This window comes from Nelumbo nucifera, chromosome 5, assembly GCF_055504915.1.
Source record: "Nelumbo nucifera cultivar China Antique chromosome 5, China Antique-T2T, whole genome shotgun sequence".
NCBI lineage: Eukaryota > Viridiplantae > Streptophyta > Magnoliopsida > Proteales > Nelumbonaceae > Nelumbo > Nelumbo nucifera.
Window position 1 is genome coordinate 49,194,385 of NC_142653.1, and position 21,444 is coordinate 49,215,828.

General features: G+C 41.6%; 1 protein-coding gene across 1 annotated transcript in view; it reads left to right on the forward strand.

Moving 5' to 3' along the window:
• The window catches only part of LOC148791581 (uncharacterized), a 45,222-nt gene that overhangs the window by 10,179 nt on the left and 13,599 nt on the right, over positions 1-21,444 (forward strand). Inside the window, exons 4-6 of the mRNA XM_088888242.1 lie at positions 7,531-7,692; positions 8,196-9,385; positions 21,034-21,159. Of these exons, the coding sequence (XP_088744368.1) occupies positions 7,531-7,692; positions 8,196-9,385; positions 21,034-21,159 (1,478 nt within the window). The remainder of the gene's footprint in view (positions 1-7,530; positions 7,693-8,195; positions 9,386-21,033; positions 21,160-21,444) is intronic.

A 21,444-nucleotide genomic window follows, 5' to 3' on the forward strand; every position in this document is an offset into this window, starting at 1 on the left:
CCCAGTACCGAGCAGTGTAATAATCTCCGAGACGAGATAGAGGGGCTCATCCATCGCGGATACTTGAGAAACTTTGTACAGCACAACAATAATAACAATAAGGCAGATCGGCCAGGGGAGCACGAAAAGGATACCCCCGAATCTAGCAGCAGGCCTGCCGAACCGTTGTAGCGATAGCCTCCGGTGGAGAGGCCAGTTCGGGGAACCATCCATGTAATTGTGGGAGGTTCGGTGGTAGCAGGGTGTACCTCGGCGGCAGCCTGAACTTCAGTTCGCGAAGCGGCCCTCGAAGAGCGGAACCCTCCAAAGAGACCAAAGACCGAAGAACCAATCTTCTTCACGGAGGACGACGCGCGAGGAGTCTGCTACCCCCACGATGACGCGCTTGTCATAAAACTAAGGATCAGCGACTTCGAGATCAGACGCGTACTCGTAGATTCGGGTAGCTCGACGGACATCCTCTTTAAATCAGCGTTTGACCAGCTACAGCTACGGAGGAGCGAACTGAAGCCCGCGAACACTCCCCTGGTGGGTTTCAGCAGAGAGGAAGTCAGGCCCCTTGGAAAAATAACAGTACCTGTGGAAGTCGGCACATGGCCTTGTGCAGTCAGACTCAACCATGACTTCCTGCTGGTCGTGACCCCCTCCCCATACAATGCCATAATAGGGCAGCCGATCACGCATATCCTACGGGCGGTGGTCTCCACCTACTATTTGGCCATGAAGTTCCCTACGGACTTCGGTGTGGGGGTAGCGCGGGGCGACCAGCTCGAGTCCCGCAAGTGTTATGTTGCCGCCCTGAAGGGAAAAACCAAGGCAGCCGGCGACCTCGATCTGGAGTGGCCTGCGGAGCAAGGCAAGGAACGAGCTTCGCCCACAAAAGAAACGGTCGCAATCCCGACTTCACCTACGGACCCGGCTCGCACACTCCAGATCGGTGCTTCCGTCAAAGAACGCCTACGGACCGAACTGGTGAGTTTTTTACTTCAAAATTTAGATATTTTTGCATGGCCCGCGGCCGATATGCCCGGTATTGATCCTGACCTTATAACTCACAAGCTTAACATTGACCTTGTAGTCAGACCCGTTAGACAGAAGAAACGCAACTTAGCCCCAGAACGCTGGAGGGCGGTCGACGAGGAGGTCGAGAAGCTCCTCGCAGCAGACTTCATAAGGGAAGTCCATTACCTGAGCTGGGTGGCCAACCCTGTGCTGGTAAAAAAGGCGAACGGCAAGTGACGCATGTGCGTCGACTACACCGACCTGAACCGAGCTTGCCCGAAAGATTGCTTCCCCCTCCCAAGAATTGACCGCCTAGTGGATGCAACCTCGGGACATGAGTTGCTAAGCTTCCTGGATGCCTACTCAGGCTACAACCAAATCCGGATGGACCAGTCCGATGAGGAAAAAACCAGCTTCATAACCGAGTTCGATCTGTACTGTTACAAGGTCATGCCCTTCGGATTAAAAAATGCCGGGGCAACCTTCCAAAGACTTGTAAATAGGCTGTTTTGGCTCCTGATTGGCACGAAGATAGTGTGTTATGTAGACGACATGGTTGTCAAGACACAATTTTCACAAGAATTAATACAAGACTTAGATTCTGTCTTCCAAATCCTGCGTCAGTTTAGCATGAAATTGAACCCCAACAAATGTGTCTTTGGCGTCACCTCGGGCAAATTTCTAGGCTACATTGTCAATTGGCGCGGTATTGAGGCCAACCCGGACAAGATAAAAGCCATCCTAGATATGAGACCACCTCGGAAAGTAAAAGAATTTCAAAGGCTAAACGGCCGCATAGCCGCCCTAAGCCGCTTCATGTCCAAGTCAGTAGACCGCTGCCTACCTTTCTTCAAAGCAATCAAAGGCAAAGGGTTCGAGTGGACCCAAGACTGCCAGCTCGCGTTTGATGAGCTAAAAGGTTACCTCGCCAGTGTGCCAACCTTAGCTCGGCCCGAGGAGGGTGAGGTCTTAGAACTATACCTCTCGGCAAGTGACGAGGTGGTTAGTTCGGTACTGATAAAGGAAACAGACCGGGTCCAGTGACCCATATATTATGCTAGTAAAATTTTGCAGGGAGCAGAGACAAGGTACCTGCAGATAGAAAAGCTAGCCTATGCACTGGTGATAGCAGCTTGGAAACTCCGCCCGTACTTCCAGGCTCACATCGTCATTGTCCTGACCGACAAACCTCTGAGACAAGTTTTACTCAAACCCGAGGTTTCCGGTCGACTGACGAAATGGTCCTTCGAACTCAGTGAGTACGATCTCCAGTACAAGCCAAGAACTGCCATTAAGGCCCAAGCCTTGGCAGATTTTATCGCAGAATGCACGTTTAGCCTTGAAGCCCCCGAGCCGGTCGAGCCCGAGATCCCCAGTTCAGGTGAGCTCGGAGCTACCAAGCCGATCGAGTCCGAACCCTGTGAAGTAGCAGCCAGTGTAGCATCCCTCTTGGTTAAACCAAGCGCGAATTGGGATGAGGAGCCCTGGATCCTTCACGTAGATGGCTCCTCGAACCAGTAAGGCAGCGGGGCTGGAATAGTGCTACGCGGCCCGAGCGGAACAAAGTTGGAATACGCACTACACTGAGTTCGCGGCATCCAACAACGAGGCGGAGTACGAGGCACTGATAGCCGGGCTGAACCTAGCACACAAGGTTGGAGCAAAGCACGTAGTTATCTGTAGTGATTCCCAGCTCGTGGTCAACCAAGTTACAGGCGAATACGAAGCGCGCGAGCTCACAATGATTGCATACTTGGCAAAGGTAAAGGAGGCTCTGCTCAACTTCCAGTCACACTTCATCGAGCAAATCCCGAGGTCAGAGAACACAGAGGCCAACACCTTGTCCCGACTAGCCAGCATGAGCTACAACGCCATGAGGACCGTGTACGTAGAGGACTTACCTCGGCCCAGCATTCTCGGTGGGGCAGAAGAGGTCGCTCCCGTCACTAGAGCAGAGCCAAGCTGGATCAACCCACTCGCGAGCTTCCTGTTAGACGAAACCCTCCCTGCGGACTGCAACGCAGCCAAGAGGATGCAGCGCCAGGCAGCCAAATACGTCATGATAGACGAACGGTTGTACCGGCAATCCTACACGCTCCCCTACCTGCGATGCTTGCGCCCAGCCGAAGCCGAGCTGGTACTCCGCGACACTCATGAAGGCTTGTGCGGCGGACACCTGGGGGGCAGAGCCCTCGCCCAAAAAGCACTTCGACAAGGATACTACCTGGGGGGCAGAGCCCTCGCCCAAAAAGCACTTCCACCACCAGCCCGCTACCGACCTCAAATACCTCACCAGTCTATGGCCCTTCGCCCAATGGGGCATCGACCTTCTGGGACCATTCCCACCAACGACAGGCGGGAGAAAATTCCTAGTGGTGGCAGTAGATTACTTCACAAAGTGGATAGAATCTGAACCTCTGGCAATAGTTACAGCCCGAAACATACAGAACTTCTTTTGGAAGAACATAGTATGTCGCTTCAGGCTACCTCGGGTACTGATCTCCGACAACGGCAAACAGTTCGAGGATATCAAGTTCCAAGAATGGTGCCAAAATATGGGAATTCGTCAGAACTTCACGTCGGTCGCACACCCGCAGGCAAACGGTCAGACAGAAGTAATGAACAGAGCCATCCTCCGCGGACTGAAAGCACGACTAGACCGAGCTAAAGGGTTGTGGGCAGACGAGCTACCAAGTGTTCTATGGGCTCACCGAACCACAGAAAAAACCGCCATAGGAGAGACCCCCTTTAACCTCACCTACGGCACCGAGGCGGTAATCCCGATGGACCTACGCTGCAACTAGAAGCATACGACGAACAAACAAACGAAGGCGAGTTATCTCGACCTACTACACGAGGTGAGAGACCTCGCGCACATCCGAGCTGCGGCATACCAGCAAAAGGTAGCTCGGTATTATAACGCGTGAGTAAAGAAGAGGAACTTCCACGTCGGCGACCTGGTTCTCCGTAAGGTCATGGTGCCCGAACCCGGCGTAGGGAAACTTGGACCAAATTGGGTAGGACCCTACAGAGTAAAGAAATCATTCGGAGGGGCATACGAGCTCGAAACCCTAGAGGGAAAACAAGTACCCCGAGCATGGAACATTGTCAACCTAAGGTGATACTACCTATAGACCGCCAAGCGAAATGGGTAAAATCACCACCAAAGCCTATGGGCTAGGATGTCGAGCTAACGAAGGAATCTCGACACAAGCAAAGAAAACAGTCCACACGAGTGCGGTAACCCGGGCAGAAAACAGACCGGACGTATAGTCAGTTTGGCAAATACATTTAGTTCGGCAAATATGCTCAGTTCGGGAGAGAACAACAAGCACTTGAACAAATCATTCCATTCCAAAAGTAGGTTAATAAAAAAAAAAAAGTTTTACAAGCCAGGAGCTATTTCATCATCGTCAGAAGGCACTTCGACAAAACCCGAAGGCCCCGCCTCGCCCTCGGAGTCTGGCTCGGCGTCAGCAGCATTAGCCATCTCCTGAGTTATGTGCGAAGTGGATATAGCGCTAACATCAAGCTCGGGGTACGTATTCCGGATCATCCACTGGCTTAGCTTAAAACCCCTCCTATATGAATCCACCATCAAATCGTCAAAACCCGGCAAAGCGATGTACTCTTCGACGGCCTTCTTCTTAGCATCTTCGATACCTTGGGAGAAGATCTGTGTCCTCTCTCTAATGTCCTCCTGAAGATACTCGACCTGATGCTGCAGATCCAGCCTCAAATCCGCCATTGCTTCACCACCACTCCCATGACCTCGGCATCTCTCTGAGACCTCGCCATTGCTTCACTTGGCAACCCGCTTTCTCCTCTTCATACCTTGAAACAAGTGTCCACCTCAGGTCCCTCGCGAATCCATCACACCTGCGAAAAGAAGTTCGCCATCAGTAAAGCAGCAAGAAAGACAGCAAGATAAGAGTCTCTAAGTGAAGAACCTACCCGAGCTCAGGCCAGCCGCAATGAGCTTGGCCTCCGTCAGATACTGTTCACACTTCAGCCCAAGCCGCGCCCATTGCCGGAGGCCCTTCACCGTGTCCTTGTCAAGCATAGCCCCGGAGTCTGGAGTGGCCATTCCCCACCCGGTCTGAAAAGGCCACCCCAGCACACTTCGCACCCCGAAATAGTCCCGCTTCCATGCTGGGACCTTGTTGGGGAGCTCGTGTAAAAGCTTAAAACCCGGGCGAGGAGACAGGTAGTAAGCCCGCCTACGCTCGGGGAGAGGACCCGCTTGCTTCTTGAGCATCAAGATTGAAGAAAAAATCTCCAAGTCCAACGGAAAGCTCTCGTCACAGAAAAGGGAGATTGTCCCCACCAAGTTCCGAATAGAGTTCGGGTGAAGCTGGCCGACTGTCATGCCGAAGTGGTTCAAGACTTCGACTAAGAGGGGGTGGAAAGGCAATCGCAGCCCCGCGGCGAGCTGCTCCCGGAATATTATGATCTCATCAGGACCATGTTCCCAAGGAATGCTACCCGAAGGTATGAAATAAGCATACTCCTCGGGCAAGTTATAGTAAGTAATGAGGGATTGGAGCCCCTCGGGCGTCATGGTCGAAAGGCCGAACTAGTCTAACATCCAACCCCGGCGAGAGGTGGATGCCAAACTACCCGAAACGCCACGGCCTACAGGCTCGAACTCTTCCTCGAGCTCCACCTCTGGCTCGCTAAGGCTATCGAGGGATGCAACTTGGTTCGTAGAACCTGCATCAGACCCGCTGAAATGACTATCCGAGCCATCCGAGCTAGGCATTGGGAGTAGACCCAGGAAAGTACTCACCCGGACGAAAGCTGTAGACCACTGGAGCTCGGACGAACGGAAGACCTTGAGCGTGAACTGAAAAAAACTTGGACGCGAACTGAAAAAAACTCAGACGCGAGCTCGAGAGATACAAAAGCGACAACAAACCGGGGTCCCCCCCCGCTATTTATGCACACAGTGACCAAAAGGCAACGGCTCAGATCAAAGCCAATCCGACGGCCTACGACCGCCCTGACCGCACGTCGCCCGAAACCGGGACGTGATTGGAGCGCATCTTTTCGAAACTGACGAAACATCAGCACACGTCTCAGAAAAAACGGCAGCGGCACGTCTTTTTCAAATTTGAAAAAGCGCCCGCTTTCGCGCCCCCAAATGGCGTGCCCCCCTTTTTTTTTGAAATTTCGAAGCAAAGCGCGCACACCGCCACATCTAGCAACATTTAGACAGGCCAACACGCTTCCCGCATAAATGGACGCTCGAAGATACCCAAGAAACCCAAACAAACGCACCTCGCGCCAGCAGATCCAAGGTTCTAAGTGCAGGACAAATCTACCTGGCACCTCGCGAACTCCTCGCGCCAAGGCATGACCTTAGCAGGAGGAGTGGGGGGCAATTGATGAAGAAAGATTTGGCCCGACCTCGCAAATCACGACACGTGGCAAAAATGGCAAGCAGCTCGGCACTCAAGACAGCATACCGAGGGTACAAACGCCAAAGGGAAGGGACCAGCAGGCCCGAGCTCCCTACTTAGAGCTTGAACTCCCTAGCAAGAGGCCCGAGCTCCCTACTTAGAGCTCGGACTCCCTAGCAAGAGGCCCGAGCTCCCTACTTAGTGCCTGAGCTCCCTACTTAGTACCCGAGCTCCCTACCTAGAGTTCGAACTCCCTAGCAAGAGGCCCGAGCTCCCTACTTAGAGCTCGGACTCCCTAGCAAGAGGCCCGAGCTCCCTACTTAGTGCCCGAGCTCCCTACCTAGAGTTCGAACTCCCTAGCAAGAGGCCCGAACTCCCTACTTGGTGATCGGACTCCCTGCGAGGAGCCCGAACTCTCCCTTTTGACCCCGTCACACAAAGCAGAGACCCGAACGGGCCCGTCTTCTGACAGTTCGGGGCCTCCCCTTCTCCGAACTCGAGACTTTGCCTTACGCACCACTCCAGGCACTTCGCTTCTGGAGCATTGAACTGGACGAACCACGCCGTACCTGACACCGAAGGAGTCCGTATCCGAGGGCGGCGCACCTGACTGATTTGGGATCTGATGCTTGACGGCCGCATTTCCAACGGCCACCTACCGCCGTCACCTGTCACCACTGCCTCCAGTTACAGAGACCGCTCCGACAAAAGGAGCAGTGACGGTTCTGCCCCAGCAGAGGCGATGACGCCCGGACTGGCAGAAGCACGGAAATACTCATTCCCGACCTGACAAGAGTCTAGGAGTGAGTGCGCGAGGTGGTTATAAAAGGCGCTCCACCCCCAAAGAGAAGGTATGCAAACTTTGCGCTATCTGGTTTATCTTGCATTTGAAAGATTCTAACTTAAGCTTCGGAGCCTTTACACCGGGTTCTCCCCGGAGCTTCTTCATCTCCTCCATTTTAGATCCCCGCTACTCGATTCAGAAGCAAGGTCATTGACAACTAAGACCGGCCGGATTGCGCATCATCACTTGTCAATCACTTATTAACCAGTAATTTACAAAGCATGCATGTATTATGTAGGTTGTAGGCCAAGCTTTGTTTACATTGTTATTATGATTTTACAGATGTGAATGAGTGCGAGGATAAGCCCTGTTCACACAAGTGCGTTAACACAGAAGGATCTTACCACTGCGAATGTCCACACGATAGTTACGGTGATGGGAGAACAAATGGGACTGGTTGTAAGGAGAAGAGAAAAGTCTTCCCAGTAATTAAGGTCACGCTAGGTAAGCCTCCTTTATTTATTAATTACCGGTACATGATGTTAGTGTTATATTTTGTATTCATCCGAGAGCTTTAAATCCATGTACTGCATTTTTTTCTAAATACAGTTGAAGTCAGCATTTCATTAGAATTAGAAGATTACCCATAGACATCTATTTTACTCATGAATATCTATTTTAAATATTAAAAATAATAATATAAAGAGAAGTTCTTATCTAGATAAGTGTGTTATGTTCCAACACCTATGATCCACCATAGAAGCGAGATTTGTCAGGCATGAGAGAGATGCTGTGTTAGATAATTAATGTTGGGAGGGTGTTAAAGCATATTTTGTAAAGAGGTGATCCCAACAACAATTCAACTTTGCTTATGCTATGATGCTATTATTTAAACCAAGAAATCAGGTGCCCTTGAAAGTCATATGGTGACTGTTGTATGACATGCATGCATTTTTTCTCTTTGTAGTAGTCATCGATCTCAATTAATCTCTGAATATGTGATGCAGGTATAGGCTTTGGGATCTTGATTGTACTCATTGGTATTTCTTGGGTATACATCATTATAAGTAAATTAAAATTAATGAAGATGAAGGAGAAGTTCTTTCGACAAAACGGTGGCTTACTTTTGCAACAGCAAATATCTTCACATCATGATGGTTTTGAATTTATAAAGATCTTTACAGCTGAAGAGTTAGAGGTTGCTACCAATAACTATGATATTGATAACATCCTAGGACAAGGTGGATATGGCACTGTTTATAAAGGAATACTATCCAATCATCAAGCCATAGCCATAAAGAAGTCGAAAATAGTGGATGCAAGCCAAATCGAGCAATTTATAAATGAGGTTATTATTCTCTCCAAAATTAATCATAGAAATGTAGTAAAACTTCTTGGGTGTTGTTTAGAAACTGAAGTTCCATTGCTAGTTTATGAATACATCTCCAACGGTACACTTTTTGAACACATCCACAAAACGCATGGAATCTCCTTGCTTTCCTGGGAAGATTGGTTAAGGATTGCAACAGAAACTGCTAGTGCACTTGCTTATCTACACTCTTCAGCTTCAACCCCGATCATTCATAGAGATGTCAAATCTACAAATATACTATTAGATGATAATTATACAGCAAAAGTATCTGACTTTGGAGCTTCAAGGTTGCTTCCCATGGACAAAACTCAAATAACCACATTAGTTCAAGGGACTTTAGGGTATTTGGATCCAGAATATTTTCACACGAGTAAATTGACAGAGAAAAGTGATGTTTATAGTTTTGGAGTGGTTCTTGTGGAGATCCTACTAGGGCAAAAACCCTTTTGTTTTGAAAGATCTGAAGAAGTACGAAATCTAGCTACATATTTCATTTCATTAATGAAAGAGAATCATCTTCTTCAATTGATTGAGAATCGATTTACAACTGAGGACAAGATTGAACAATTTCTTGCAGTTGCAGAGCTTGCAAAAAGTTGTCTTAGTGTGAGAGGGGAAGATAGGCCAAATATGAAAGAAGTAGCAGATGAGCTAGAAAGATTGAGAAGGTTAAATAAACACCCATGGGTTCAACCAAACCTAGAAGAGAGTGTAAGTTTACTATCTGAATCCTCTAGCTTCAATCCTGCATTTTCAAGTAATTACCCTAATGACGTATCAGGGCAGTGTACTTTGGTGAATGATATGATACTATCAATGGATCTCCCTCGATGAGATTGTCTATCCCTTCACAAAGAAAGAAAGAGGAGCAGAATGTATCAGAAGAAGAGGTAGAGGCGGCAGAAGTGGTAAGGCCTTGTGGATCTCTGGTTGAAGTGTGGTTTTTGCTTGCGTGAAAGCTCGGTGTTGCTGTTTTTGATGTGTCGGAGCAGGTTGGGTTTTTGGATTCAGTTTATTATTTTGAGTTTTGTGTGATTGGTGCATGGTTTTTCTTTTCTCTGTCGTTGTCTTTTCGTGTGGATAAGAAACTACTCATGTTCATATTTCAACAACCATCGACATATATTATTTCTAATACATCTTTTATATCATATAATGTGATGAATGCAATTAAAATATTCTGAGAAGCAAAAGAACTATGTTGTTTATAAGGGTACATCTTTCAACAATGAATGCCAATTGAGACACCATAAAACAAGGCCAAAGCCCACACACCAAGGCGAGCTCAGGGCTTAAGCCTGATCAGTTGAAACTACACCAACAATTGGAAAAAAAATGCCCAACATCAAAGACACCACCCACACCAAGACTCAAAACAAAAGCGCCATGGAGCTAAAACCTATCTATTACCACAACAAACAAAGCAAGACCAAGCCTAGCTAGTCCATAATTTCAATAGACGGCTGAATTTTTTCCCTTGCGATCGCAAGTAATTAAATACTCTCTACATACTTTTGAAAGCATGAGAATACAGTGAGACATTGAGAACACACCCTGTGGATTTAACATACATGTATGGCAGATATTTCCAATGTGCAGCTGGATGCTATATGACAGATATTCCTAATATACAGCTGGATGCTATGTAAGTAAATCATTTGCTTGCACAAGATCCGGGCTCTGTTCCCCTACTTCAAGTACTGCATGCTTACCTGTTGCTAGACTTCACCACCACATCACTGTAAAAATCTACCAACTTTTTGGATTTTCTACAGCTTCTGAGGTAGTCAAAATTATTAGAAGTGGAACATTGTCCAAGTCCGACTCCTCATCTGGTTCATCTTTTTTTCCGTTGTAAAATAAAAGTTTTATTATAGAAACAAAAGTGAAGAGAAAAAACATACAATATATAGGCCTTATTCGAAGAAGACCGGCCCAAAAACTATCTAATAATAGTTTAATCTCTAATAAAAATTAATCACTAAGTTAGAAGAAAAATATAATAAATACAATAAGTACCATGAATTAAATTTAAAATTTTCAATAATAGTAGTTTAATCTCCAATAATTGTTAAAAATATTTTTGTTAAATAGCAAACAAAATAAGTTTATACATAATCATTGAAAATACATTTATCACCAAAAGAAAATAATAAATAATTACTGAAGTACAATAAATATTAATTTTAGTATATATAATTATATAATAAATACAGATCAAGAGTTTAAAATTATTATAAATAAATATTAATTTTTAAAAGTTATTTTCTCGAATTATTACTTGATATAATTGAAATTAGTTATTTACAATATTATGTAAAAATGTTAAATTATTATTAACTTCAATATTATGTTATAACTATATTTCTAATTTTTAGGATTTTTTAAATTTATTACAAAATTTCTTTATTTTAACTATTTAAAATATAGTTATGTTAAATAATTTTTTATTTAAAATAGTTAATTTATTTAAATACTTAAATAATATGTAAAATATTTAAATTTAAAATTCGAATTATTTATTGAATTTAATTATCCATAAAATCATAATTTATATTATCATTACATATTTTTATTATTAATTTTGTAATATATTAAATTATTATTAAATCCAATTTTATGTTATAAATATTTTTCTACTTTGAAGATTTTTTTTAAATTTATTACATAATTTTGTTATTTTAAATATTTAAAATATAGTTATGATAAATATTTAGTTATTTAAATATTTAAATAATCTAAAAAATATTTAAAATCTTTTGTTAATTAAATTTTATTTATTTCAATCTATTACATATTATTAAATATTGAAAAAAAAACATTTAAGTTGATAGTCAAGAAAAACATAATTTAAATTGTTAGTACATAATTTTGTTATATATTTTGTAAAAATATAAATTTTTTTTTTGAGTTTTAATAAATATTTTAAAGTTATTATATAATTTTGTTTGAATATTTGAATAATTCTTAAATTTTTTTAATTTAAACTTTCTTTAGATAGATATAGATAAAAAGTAGGGGAGAGGATAAATAGGAATTAGAGATAATTTAGGAGAGAAAGTCTCTACTAAATTATAGATAACTTTGCAAATAAATAGGAATTGGAGATAATTTATAATTTTAGAGAAAGTAGTGAATAGTGGGGGAGATAGTTTAGGAGAAATTTCAGAAGAAAAGATTATTTAAGTTATTAGGAAATTGCATCTCAATAGTTTTTTAAAAAATGACATAAAATAAAAAAATAAAAAATGAGAAAATTTCTTTATCAATTTGTTTTAATATATATATATATGTGACGTATCATCCGTGTTTGCTTCACGTTTTCTTTATTACTGCAACAAGCTGACGATGTCGATGATGATGGTAACAGCAATTTTGATATCGTCGGATACAAGACCTGATTGGCAAAACAAATGTGGGAATGTGGTAATATTAGCATCCCATATCCGTTTGGGTTAGTCGGAGATGATCGGACATGTTATAAAAATGATGACTTGAAGTTATTTTGCAACACCGCTACTGATCCTCCAGAATTGATAATTTATGGCCATGGTAATAGTCAGTCATACCATTCTGAACTGAATATATCACTTGAAAGCCAATTGACGGCCTCCATTTGGGGAGCTTACCAATGTTACATGGGGACAAGCAAAAACTTGTCATTAGATATAATTTTTCAAAGACATACACGCTCTCTGACAACAGACACATATAACGATTTGTATGACTACAATGGCGAGCTTTTTTACGTCGTCTGTTCCTCCTAAATTTTGTGTTCCAAACTCCAGTAACAAGAATTGCAAGGAAGCTCAAAGAAGCGGGACAACTGGTTATTTATGCCTGCGGAAACAACACCTATTGGCTATTGCACCAACTCCACAAATGGCCTTGGATATCTTTGCCATTGTTTGAGAGCTCACCAAGGGAATCCTTATCTTTCCACCTTGCAACCCAAATTTATATTTGTTGATTTGGAAAATAAAGTATGAAATGCTATGCTTCCAAATCCTTAGACGTAAGTGATAAAAATGGTTGAAAATTTGGAAAAGCACTTTAAACCATTTGCTGAAACACTTTTCCTTATCTACCATACTTTCCAAAACCAAAAGCAGCCAAAGCAATTTTTGCTTGATTTATAGGATGGGGAGGGATAAAATGGATTTTTCTTGAACATTCTTCTCTTCCCATATTTTGGTTTGTGGGATGTTATGAGATGGGATAGGATGGGAAGCTAGGGAAAAACTTTAGCTATTGGGACTAACAGCCTATACTGTTGAGAGAAACAAGATTGTAAAAGATCACTAATGTGTCTGTTCTGACTCGATCCAATATTCCAAAGCAGTCATGAATATAGAATGGATGGGTGGCTGACAGATGGCCACCTATACCGAGATGGAATAACTGCTGGAAAATTCTAGAATAACTCCCCTGCTTAGCAAAGACAGAGAAAACATATAAAACCCATTTTTCATGTCGGTAGTTGACTTATGGACTTATGGTTAGTATTGGTTCTGAGGTGGTGTTGTCGATAGCGTAGTGTTGGGGTGGTTAGTAAGATTTTTATTATCCCTTGAACTTTCATTTACATCAAAATCACTCAATATTATGGGGGTCAGTCACAATTACTCTCTTAATCTTTCATTTGTGATAAAGATCTCTTTTAACTTTCTCTTTGAAATAAATACCTCTAGTCATTAAGGCAGACGAGAAAATGTGTTAAATTACAAAAATACTCATCAGAACTTTTGTTATTTTCTTTTCTTTGCCCTTTTCTCTAAAATCTTTATTGACCCAAAAATACTTTCATTTTTCTCTAAAAGAAATCAGCAAAAATAACAAGAGCCATTTTATTGGTATAGTCTTTTTAAGCATACCCCCCCCCACCCCACCCACTACCCATCAAGAGGCCTTACAACCAACCAGTAGGCATCTTGCATATAGAAAAACAAGTTGCTTTAAACTCTTACTTCATTTCACTAAGAAAAAATGTCTCTCTTCATCTTAAAATATAAAAGTTATACACTCCTTTTTTTAATAAATATAGAAAAACCAAATGAAACCTTAAGGTTGTGTAATCTTAAGGTTGTGTTTAGTTTTAAGGAAAAAGTGTAGAAAGTAAAGAAAAGGTAGAGAAAGATGTACAAATCTTGTATAAGTTTTCCTATCATTTCCTTTCTTTCCCTACTTTTTCCTTCAAACCAAATATAGTCTAAATTTATATCCATCAGAAAGAAACCCCTATGATTTCATTTGAATATTTAATTCAGTCGGAAATCTGTGATAATCTATTAAAGCAATAGAGGGGACTTCAATATTATATTTTGAAAACTAATCAAATCAAAAATTGTACAAATAAATTAGAAAAAGTAATTTGGGGATAAAAAAAATTTAAATGGTTCAATAAGAATCTTTTTTGAAATTAATTGATAGAACTCTACTGAAGGGGGCATTTGTCACAAAGTGTAAGTTCAGGAGGGTTTTTGTCGCAAATGAATGTTCAAGAGGGTAATTGTCACTGAACCCATAGTAGAGTGGGCGTTTATAGCTAATAAAAGTCCAAAGAGATAATTGCCATTGACCCATAGTATGCACTCGGCATTTCCTACTCACTTAAATGTTTTTTTAAGTTTACTTCTAAGAAAAGACGCATATGCTCCCCAGAGTTGTTCCTACATCCCTACCCACAGCTGTGGATTTGGAATAATCTCTACTACACTGAAAAAAGCCACCGGAATTGATCCCAATTAATGTACATACAGCTGCCCATCTCAAGGTCTGATCATTCTATTTCATTCCGTACCGATTATAGTCATCTTTTCCTCAGAGCTTCGGAAACCAAACCATCGCCTCCACCTCCATCATATCCCTGCTTAAACAAGGGTTCGCTTGAAATGAAAGAAATTAGAAAAACGTTTTTATTGTTTTACCATCCCAACCGAGGTGCAGGCGGAATTGGATCCCAAGTCTCTACAACGGCCTGCATAGACCCTACAAAGTACCAACCTACTGGTTGGCACCTTGCAAATTTAAAAAACATTTTAATTGTTACAATTGACATACAATTAATGGTGACGGTAGTTTTGCGTGGGAACAGAAATGCCCACATCATTAGAGACAAGACCTGGTTGCCGAAACAAATGTGGGAATGTTAGCATCCCGTATCCCTTTGGTCTAGTTGGTGACGATTCAACCTGTTACAGAGATGAATTTAAGTTGTTTTGCAACACTGCCACTGATCCACCAAATTTGACGATTTATGGCGATTCTCTCTATTCCCATAGCATTTTGAATATATCACTACAAGGCCAATTGACATTCTCAAGGAAGGCTGCTACATCCTGTTACATGGGAGAGAACCAAGATCAACAGGGGATCGCGTCAACCATCGAACTACCAAATTCTCCAACACCCGGAACAAATTCACGGCAATTGGTTGTAACACACTTGGCATCATGTCTGACTCCCATGACAAAAACTTCCACAGAAGTGAATGGGTCATCTTGTGAAGAATTGGATGTTGCCAGACGGCAATACCACATGATCTTGGCACATTTGATCTAAAACATCAAACGTATAGTAATGACACCAGTTCCGCTTACACTTGGAACATCAGCAGATGCAGCTTTGCCTTTCTCTCGGACTAAGACTGGTTCGTTTCGACTGGATATAAAATATGGAATTTAAGAAACAAGGTGGACTATCTATTAAACATTCAGTTCAGAACTACAATGATTGTTGATCAAGCAAATCGAAACATGACTTGCGAGCAAATGCAGAGAGGAAAGTCTGACTTTGCGTGCGGGAAAAATGCAGAAGTTGCAAACTCCATTAATGGCCCTAGATATCTTTGCCATTGTAAGAAAGTTTTTCATGGGAACCCTTACCTGTCCGATGGGTGCCAAGGTAACCAATCTAAACTTTATCTTTCTACTTTATTCTTTATGCGAAGATAAGATCAATGTATGAAAAAACGAAGGTAAACATTTCGAAACAATGGGTGCCAAGGTAAATGATGATGCGCGATCTAGTTGCTCCAACGTCGTCCCGTAGGATTATCTTCTTGGGTGAGTACTTGCAAGATCATAATGTACATGTTCTATCCCCCCCCCCTCCCCCTTTGTCTGATTGTCACAGAGGAGCTAGTGAGAAAAATAATCACGCATACCTTATTCTCTAGTTCTTTGGGGTTGGTGCCATTATATAGGCATTGTTTGGTGTGGGCCTCACGCATCGCATTCGAGATTTCTGGGAGGTCATGCCTAATCGGTCCGAAATCCTCGAAGGTAACTACCATGCATGTTGACCACCCTCTGGAATGTTCGGTACGTGGGCCAACTTTCGAGAAATGTGGGAGTGTCAAGATATGCATGCCGAATTTGTCGACAAGCATGTCTCGCAAGTCGCCACCTGGACCTCAGTCAAGCCGACAAGCCCTCAAGGGAGGTCTTTCCTCGCATCGAGGTCACTTTGGCTAGTGACGAGGTGCTACAAGTCGACCTTGGATGAGGTGCTTCTAGCCGACCTGAGTTGTGGTCGAGGTCGTCAGTTTGTCAGTGAAGGTAGGTCGCCAGGTCGGGGCAAAGAGAAACCGCAATCTAGGACTCCAAGTCATTTTTTAGAAGATGTCCAGGTGTCATCCAGTTATTCCAAGATGAGATGTGTCATGATGTCATTGGAGGGCCAAATCCACCCTCATAAATTGACATAGATCACGGTTTCTCTTTGCCCCATCCTGGCAACCTACCTTCACTGCCAACCTAGCAACCTTGAGAACAACTCAGGTTGACTAGAAGCACCTCGTCCAGGGCTGACCTGTAGCATCTCGTCACTAGCCGAAGTGACCTTGACGTGAGGAGTGACCTCCCTCGAGGGCTTGTTGGCCTGACTAAGGTCCAGGTAGTGACCTGCGAGACGTGTTCACCGACAAATTCAACATGCATATCCCAAGACTCACATTTTTCAAAAGTTGGCCCACGTACCAAACATTTCAGAGGGTGGTCAATGTGCATGGTGGTTACCTCTGAGGATTTCGGACTAGTTAGGCATGACCTCTTAGAAATCTCAGATATGGTGCATGAGGCCCACACCAAACAATGCCTATATAAAGACATTAACTCCAAAGACCCAGAGAAGAAGGTACATGCGATTATTTGCTCACTAGCTCTCTCTACACTCAAGCTTTTAGCTCGCAACTAAAATAATACAATACTAACTTAAGCATTGGAGCGACCTCGCCGAGTTAGCGACTCCGAGTTCTCTGATCTATTTTCTTGTAATTCAAACCAAATTACTACACAACTAGCTCCCATATCATCTTCTAACTAAGAATAGCTAGATCGCGCATCATCAATAACCATTCAGACTAAGGATCCTCCATGAAGCCTTGTCTGTATTTAGCTTTACACAACTCACTGCTGGCTTTGTCCATTTTGTAACAATAGACTTTTGCCTCCAAATTAGACCAAAGTTTAGATTCAAGCTTGGGAGATAAAGCTGGAGTAGTGTAGAAGACTCCTTGAGGAATTTTATGCTATATATGACAAGTATGTCTAATCCCGCACCATATCAATTATCTTCATGGATCAAAGCAATTTTTCATGGAGCCCTCTGATTTTTCCCAGTTCGAAGAGATAATGCTGTACGTTCAATGAGCACTTTGGACGTTAGGCTGAAGACAAAAAGGACTCTGGATCAGATACCGCTAAAACTCCACCCACACCTATTCACAGAACACTAACTCCCTGCATTCGGAATATCTCCCTATACAATAATTTCTAAGAGATTGAGATATTCCCATATGTGGCTAAGATGTCATGTGGGTATATGTTCCCCATGTGTGGCTAACACACAACCCCCACAGAACTTATAATAGTGATAATATCATTGGAATATAGAATATAGAAAATTATAATTTTAGAAAAAATATCATTGAAATTTCATGATCCCTAACTTGAATAATAGATTAAAAGTATTGCATTACTTGGTAGGAAAATTTTCATTATTAATCATTCCCTCCAAAGCATATTCATGCCATTAATATTGTTTAATTATTACTATTTTCATTACACGGTTTAAATGTGATTAATGAATTCATTAAACAATATTAATCTGGGGTATAAAAAGTAATAATAATTTTCTTTATTGCGTATGACCTAATGCTTCATTTATTGTCCTTTTGCCAGACATAAATGAATGTGAAGATCCAAATAATTATCCTTGTATAGGCGGTTGCACTAATACAATTGGATCTTACCATTGCACTTGCCCGAAGGGGAGTTATGGTGATGGTAGGAAAAAGGGCCAAGGTTGCAAGAATAATGTTTTCCTTGTACTTAAGATCACCCTAGGTAAATGCTCTTGTCCTAATCCAATTTTCACCCAAGTGTTATAAAATATGTTTTCTGCATTCAATTTCTTTCTATTCGTCAATTCATTAAGTCATGTTCCTTTGAAAATTACAATATGAAATAAGTACTTACATTATACGATACCTCTGCTTTCTATTAACTCGTTATCTATTTCTTTGCAGGTGTAAGATTGGGCATCTTGTTTTTACTCATTTGTATCTCTTGGTTATACTTCATTATAAGGAAAAGAAAACTCATGAAATTAAAAGAGAAATTCTTTGAGAAAAATGGTGGATTGCTTTTATAACAACAACTATCTTCAATTGGAGGTTCAAAGGCAATAACAACTATCTTCAATTGCTTTTACAACAACACAAATAGAATTGCAATTTTTCCTTCACCTTTCTTCACAAATAAAGTGTGGTCTAACTGGCATTGTTTGAACCCCATCTGTTGAACTGCTAAGTGGAACTTATCAAACCAGACCCGAGGTGATTGTTTCAACCAATATAAAGATTTTTTTAACCTACACACTTTCTGTTCACTGCCTTTGGCACAAAAACCTGGAGGTTGGGTTATATATACATCCTCTTCTAAGTCACCATTCAAGAAAGTATTTTTAATGTTCAATTGATGAAATTCCCAAACAAGATTTATTGCCAATGAAAGAAGAATCTTGATAGACTTCATATTGGCTACTGGAGCAAAAGTCTCTACATAGTCCACTCTATATATCTATGTAAAACATTTTTCCACTAGTCTAGCTTTGTACCTTTCAATAGTTCCATTAGCATTGTGTTTTACTATGAACACCCACTTGCAACCCACTGGTTCCTCCCTTCAAAAAGATCCATCAACTCCTAAGTGTCATTTTTGTGTAATGCATCAATTTCTTCATTGAATCTGTCCATTCAGGTTTGGATAAAGCTTCTGCCACATTCTTAGGGTGTCCTAGCACAAGAGCTTTGTTGAAGCAATCCACTCGAAGCAAAGAAAGTTTCACAATGCATTGAAACTGAGTGAACAATCCACTCAGTTTGGAACTGAGTGAACACCATGCATTGAAAGTCTTTCACAATTTTAGGGACTTCATCTCTAGATCGCATTGGATAAACCCAAGTGTATCTAGAATAATAATGGACTAAGGTAATGAAGTACTTTTATGCAGCGTCATTAGGTAGAGTAATAAGGCCCCAAACACCAAAATAAACAATATGAAACATAAATTCAGATCTTTTATTTCTTAAAGGAAAAAAACTTCTATAATGTTTACTCCATTGACATGTCTGACACTACAACTGACTCACTAACAAAGACTCAAACAACTTTGGAAGCATAGCTTTAATGACTCAAAAGAAAGATGACCATAATGATTGTGCCATAAATAGGCTTGATTCTCACTAGAAGAACTCAATGACTCTTTAGCCATAAGACTAGTTTTATTCTCCAACACATATAGACCATCCACCATGCTTCTTCTATCAATCGTCTTCCCCGAGGCCAAATCATGAAACACACATGAAGACAAAGAGAAAGTAACTGAACAATTCAATGAGTGAATAATATTACTAATGGAAAGCAAATTTATAGGTAATTTAGGAACATGCGGTACATTAGAAAAGGTAAGGCCAAGTGGGAGAGATATGGTTCATTGGCCGGCTATGGTGGAGAATGAACCATCAGTTAGTCTCACCTTATCACTCCCAAAGAGAACGTTGTATGCCAAAAATAAATTTATCTTACTAGTCATGATGTGGTTTTGAGGCTTTATAGTCAATTACCAAAGGAGAATCAGAAGTATGAGATGACACATGGAAGGTAATGGCAGTGTTACCTGATGTCGATGCAAAAGAGGTAGAAGGAGTAGGACCTGAATCCATATGGCAAAGAATCCTACTATATAACTCCAAATGGTCATTAAAGGAGTTGATAATCTCTTCCTTAGGGTCAAAACTGGGATGCCTTTCTTGATTTATCATGGGCCTAATCTCTTGAGATGCCATATTATCTGAGTTATACTTTTTCTGAATCTGTTAACTGTGTTTCTTGACCAAATCAATTATTGACTTTACCCAAATCCTATGCTTATTTAGGTTTTCAATGGAGATCACAACATGTATCTCTGGTGTGTCTTGTCTTCTGGCAGAGAGTGCACCAAAGTTTACTCTTGTCATCTATTCTCTTTTGAGAGTCACCCTTCTTAAAAGTACTTCTAACATTAGTATCTGAACTTCCCGAGCAGCTAGGGCAACTAGTTCCCCCTCTATACAATTCATCACACTTCTACTCTCTTTTGACTGAACTAAGGCATAAACCACCTAAACTGATGGAAAGTCTTTACTTCCCAAGATCTGCACCCTAGTGGACTCATATGAAGGATTTAGCCCAAAGAAAAAAGCAAATACCCGTTGCTAAGATACAAGTGACTTGTATATCTTTGCATCTTCATCATACTTCCAATTCACATTATGATAGTGATCAAGTACTTTCTATATTGATGTCAGATCTAAATAGTGCATTGAGAGACATCTTTCCCCCTGCTTGCAAGTAGAGGATTCAACGTATAGTTGGTATATCTTGGCATAGTGTCTTTGCTCTGAATAGATGAACTTTGCTTGTTCCCATATTTCACAAGTAGTTTCAGCCCACATAAATGTCTTTCTTACTTGTGGCAGCATGGAAACCAAGAGTCATGACATCACCATACTATTTTGTTGGTTCTACCTAACATATTCAACACATCTTTTCTTTGGGTCCTTCACTTTCCCATTGATGTATCATATTTTTCCCCTAGCACTGATGTAGAGTTTTATTCCCCTATACCATTCAAGTTAGTTCAGACTGTCAAATGGAATAACAGCCATGAGGAAACTCATATCCATTTTCCCACTCACTCCATTTTGACTTTTGAAACCCCTGAAGAACGACATGGTCAACACAGAATTTTTTATCTAAATTCCCAACTTAGGAACCCTCCTTATATCAGAAAAAAAGCTCCACACACAACAAGTGACCAGTCCACACACACTTCAATTGTGGACTTAATCTAAGCACAAGAACAACACCAATTTTCAAAAAAAAAAAAAATATGACAAAACTAATTTTCTGACCTATATGGAATAACAGTCCCAGCCTACTAGTTTTCCAGAAGGTCTACAAGCATTGATCATTAAGAGAGATCCTTACACACATGAAATCAAGCCAACAAGCGAAGAAAACAGGTCATCTGTGATCTACAGTCACCTTTCACAGGTATAAGATCACACGATCCAAAACAAAAAGAGGTATAAACTTCACAAGGGTGTGCCGACATTCAGTGGTTCAGATTCATTCGTTTTCCTCTTGGTACACGACCAAGGAAGAAATAAAAAAAATAGGGTTGTATTAGTTGTAGATCTAATTCAATCAACCCAGATTCAATCTTTTGTTCCGCCTAAATTCAACAACTTGAAGAAGAAACTTGATCGCCTAGATTCAATAGCCTTGCTCTTATACCATCTTGGCAATAAATCCGATTGAAAAACAAAGAAGAAGAGA